The 4,184-nt window shown below is 39.9% G+C and overlaps 1 protein-coding gene across 1 annotated transcript; it reads right to left on the bottom strand.

Annotated features, from left to right (window-relative positions):
• Window positions 1–3,024: 3,024 nt before the first annotated feature.
• LOC133062293 (olfactory receptor 2V1-like) lies at window positions 3,025–3,975 on the bottom strand. The gene has a single exon (XM_061151129.1). The coding sequence runs from the start codon at window positions 3,973–3,975 to the stop codon at window positions 3,025–3,027; it is 951 nt and encodes a 316-aa protein (XP_061007112.1).
• Window positions 3,976–4,184: the final 209 nt, after the last annotated feature.

Raw genomic sequence — 4,184 nt, forward strand, 5'->3', positions numbered from 1 at the left:
ATTCTTTATATAATTTGGGTATTAATCCCCTATCCACTATGTAATTTGAAGATATTCCTCCCATTCATTAGACTGTCTTTTCAACTTGTTCATAGTTTTTCTTGCTGTGCAAAATGTTTTCAGCTTGATGGAATCCCACTTATTTATTCTTGCTACTCTTTACTTGTTTTTAGTGTCACATTCAAAAAATGATTTCCAAGACTAATGTCAAGGATCTGCTTCGCTATGTTTTATTCTAGGAGTCTTGTGCTTTCACATCTTCCATTTAACTCTGTAATCTACTTTGAGGTAATTTTTGTGTATGTTGTAAGATAATGGTTCAGGTTCGTACTACTACATGTGGTTTTCCAATTATTCCCACAGCATTTATTTTTTTTTACTTTTCGGTCATGCCGCATGGCATGTGGGATCTCAGTTCCCCAACAAGGGATGGAACCTGCACTCACTTCATTTGAATAGGAGAGTATTAACCACTGGACTGCCAGGGAAGTCCCCCCAACAGTGTTTATTGAAGGGACTACATTTAACATCTTTGTTTTCTTGGTTCAAAATATTATCTCGTAAACAATTTTCTGAATCTATTAAGATAATCACTGATTTTATTCTTCATTTTATTAAGATGGTATATTACCTTGATTTACTTGTAGATGTGGCGCAATCTGTGCAACCCTAGAGTAAATCTCAATTGATCATTGCGTATGATCTTTTAAATGTATTGTTCCATTCGGTTTGAAATACTTTGTTAAGTATTTTTTTCATCTATATTTATTTATTAGGGGTATTGGCATGCCATTTTCTTTTCTTATGGCATCTTTGCCTGGTTTTGGTAGCAGGGTGACACTGATCTTATAAGTAAATTGAAAGTATCCCCTCCTCTTTTGTTTTTTGGAAGAGTTTGAGAAGGTTTGGTATTAATTCCTTTTTGAATGTTTGGTTCTAGACTGCTTTTGCTCAGAGATTTTGATTATACTGATATTATATTGATTCAATCTCCTTACTACTAATGAGTCTATTCAGATTTTCTTTTCTTCATGTTTTAGCCTTAATTATGTTTCTGGATATTTATTCACTTTCTCTGGATTATCGAATTGATTTGTTTATAATTGTTCACATTTTTATGATACTCTATATTTCTGTGGTGTCATTGTATTGTGTTTATTTCCTTTCAGACTTTATTTGAGCATTCTGTTTTCATATTGGTGGGTCTAGGTAAAGTTTTTTCAATTTAGTTTGTCTTTTTATAGAACCAGTTCTTGGTGTCATTGTTTTTTTCTATTGTCTTTTTAACTCTATATCATTTATTTTGGCTCTATTCATTATATTTTCTTCAATCTATTGTATTTTTGGCTCATTTGTTTTTTTTTCTACATAGTTGAGTTATAAAGTGAGATTGTATATATATGATTTTTCTTGTTTTCTTTTAAATGTAGACATTTATTGCTATGAACTTTCCTCTTAGAATTCCTTTTGTTTCATTCCATAAATTTTGGTCACTGTGTCTTTTTTTTTTTTTTTTTTGTCTTATGGTATTGTTGACACTTCTTTTGATTTTTCAGGTATTTTTTGATGTTTCTTTTTATTTGTTCTTTGATCCATGGTTATTCAGTAGCATGTTGTTTAAGACCACAAATCTGTGAGGCTTTTTTTTTTCAGTTTTCTTCTTGTAATCAATTTCTAGTTTCAAATCATTGTGGTTGGAAAAGTTCCTGATATGATTTCATCTTCTAACTTTAAGAATTTTCTTGTGACTTAACATATGATCTAACCTAAGCAATGTTCTCTGGGCGTTTGGGAAGATTATGTATGTTGCTACTTTTGCACTGTTGTGGTTGTTCAGTACTCAGTTGTACTGGACTCTTTGCAACCCCAAGAACTGCAGCACACCAGGCTTCCCTGTCCATCACCATCTCCCTGAGTTTGCTCAAACTCATGTCCATTGAGTTGGTGATGCCGTCCAACCATCTCATCCTCTGTCACCTTGTTCTCCTCCTGCCCTCAATCTTCCCAGCATCAGGGTCTTTTCCAATGAGTCAGCTCTTCACATCAGGTGACCAAAGTATATGAGCTTCAGGTTCAGCATCAGCCCTTCCAATGAATATTAGGGTTGATTCCCTTTAGGACTGACTGGTTTGATACCCTTATTGTCCAGGTGACACTCAAGAGTCTTCCCTAGCATCAGTTAGAAAACACCAATTCTTCGGCTTTCATCCTTCTTTATGGTCCTACTTTCTCATTTGTACATGATTACTGGAGAAACCATAGCTTTGAATATATGGACCTTTGTCAGCAAAGTGATGTCTCCGATTTTTAACACACTGTCTAAGTTTGTCATAACTTTTCTTCCAAGAAGCAAGTGACCTATTTAGCAAACTCTAAGTTACTGTCATTGCTGAGTTTAAATGTGTCACAAATCAAGTTTCCCAGAAGCAAAGTGAGATAGACTTTGCATGCAGAAACTTTATTGGAGAGTCTTTTCAGTATGAAGATCTATAAAATGGGAAGTTAGTTAAGGAAGCAAAACTGGATACAGAGATAAGTGGTCCATGATGCCTATGTGTAGTGCTCTGGAATTGGGGAGCTCTGGGGAGCTCTGGAGCTGGATGGACCCTCAGAGTCAAACTGACGCAAGGTAGCCAAGCCTTTGTAATCCTCCATTGACCTCTCCAGGCATCCTCCACTATCCCAAGAAGAAGCAAGGCCTAGGGCAAGATGTCTCTTCTCAGCTATGGGCAATTCCTTGAGAAGAACACAGCTGAAAGCTTCCACTTGTCAACTCTTTCAACAACCATGGAATGAAGGATGTGTGTCTTCTATTCTTGTAACTCTCAGCTCAACTTTTTGTCCAAATTGCCACAATCTTCGTGAACATGATAGATTGAGTTGACTAACCTTAATTTGACTATCCTTAATCAGAGAATGACTTTTATTTTTAGTACGGCACATTCATATCTCTTCCAATAAAACGACAGTTGGTTAGGCCAGGTTTCCTGGCCCCGGAGCATATTTCCAGGTGCCAAAACCAACCTAGTTCTGCCCAACACCACAAGAACACCTCCCCAGGAGTTTCTTGAGAGCACCAGCCACTTCCTTGTTCCTCAGGCTGTAGATAAGTGGGTTGAGCATAGGGGTAATCATGGTATAGAAGGCAGAGACCACCTTGTCCTGCTTGGAGGAGTGGTAGGCCTGAGGCCGCATGTAGGTGACCATGGCAGCCCCGTAGAAGAGAGACACAACTGCCATGTGAGAGGAACAGGTAGCAAAGGCCTTCTGCCGACCTTCAGCAGAGTGCATGTGGAGCACAGTTTTCAGGATCCTCAGATATGAGGCAGAGATGACAGAGAAGGGCAGGAGCAGCATGAGGACACAGCACACATAGATCATAGTCTCATAGAGGGAGGTGTCAGCACAGGCCAGCTTGAGCACTGCAGGGACCTCACAGAAGAAGTGGTCAATCTCTTGGGAGCCACAGTAAGGGAATCGTAGTGTAAAGATAGCCTGGATCAGCCCATCCACCAGGCCAAAGAGCCAAGATCCTGCCACCATGAGCCAGCAGACTCGGCGGCTCATGATCACTGAGTACCTCAGTGGGTTGCTGATGGCCACATAGCGATCATAGGCCATGAAAGCCAGCAGGAAGCACTCATCCCCCAGGAGGGTGAGGAAGAACAGGATCTGGAGCCCACAGCCTGTGAAGGAGATGGAGCCATGGCCCAGGAGATAGTCGATGGCCATCCGTGGTACAATGGTGGAGATGAGCATGAGGTCCATGAGTGACAGCCAGCTGAGGAAGAAGTACATGGGGCTGTGTAGACGGGAGTCAGTGTTGATGAGGAAGATCATGAGCCCATTGCCAGAGAGGGCCACCAGAAACATGACCATGATGACAGAGAAGAGAAGGAGGTGCAATGGTGAGTGTGTGAAGAGGCCCAGGAGGATAAAGTGGGAGATGAGAGTCTGGTTTCCCAACAAGGCCATTGTTCCTTCAGAGGGAAGTGCCAGAGACAGGACTGGGATCTGGAAACAGGAGGTTTGTATTCAGTGCCATAATACTGAGATCATTGCAGATTTTCCCAATATGTTGCCCTCTTTACATGTTATTTGATTTAGAATAAAAGGTATGGTTTCTTTAAGAAAAAATATCCTAACAAAAATGCAGGATACTTCTGTTGCTTTTACTTTTAAAT

This window comes from Dama dama, chromosome 9 (genome assembly GCF_033118175.1).
Source record: "Dama dama isolate Ldn47 chromosome 9, ASM3311817v1, whole genome shotgun sequence".
Classification (NCBI taxonomy): Eukaryota; Metazoa; Chordata; class Mammalia; order Artiodactyla; family Cervidae; genus Dama; species Dama dama.

Bases quoted from the DNA above. Each gene is read 5' to 3' on its own strand.
- LOC133062293 (XM_061151129.1), bottom strand. From the start codon at position 3,975: ATGGCCTTGTTGGGAAACCAGACTCTCATCTCCCACTTTATCCTCCTG.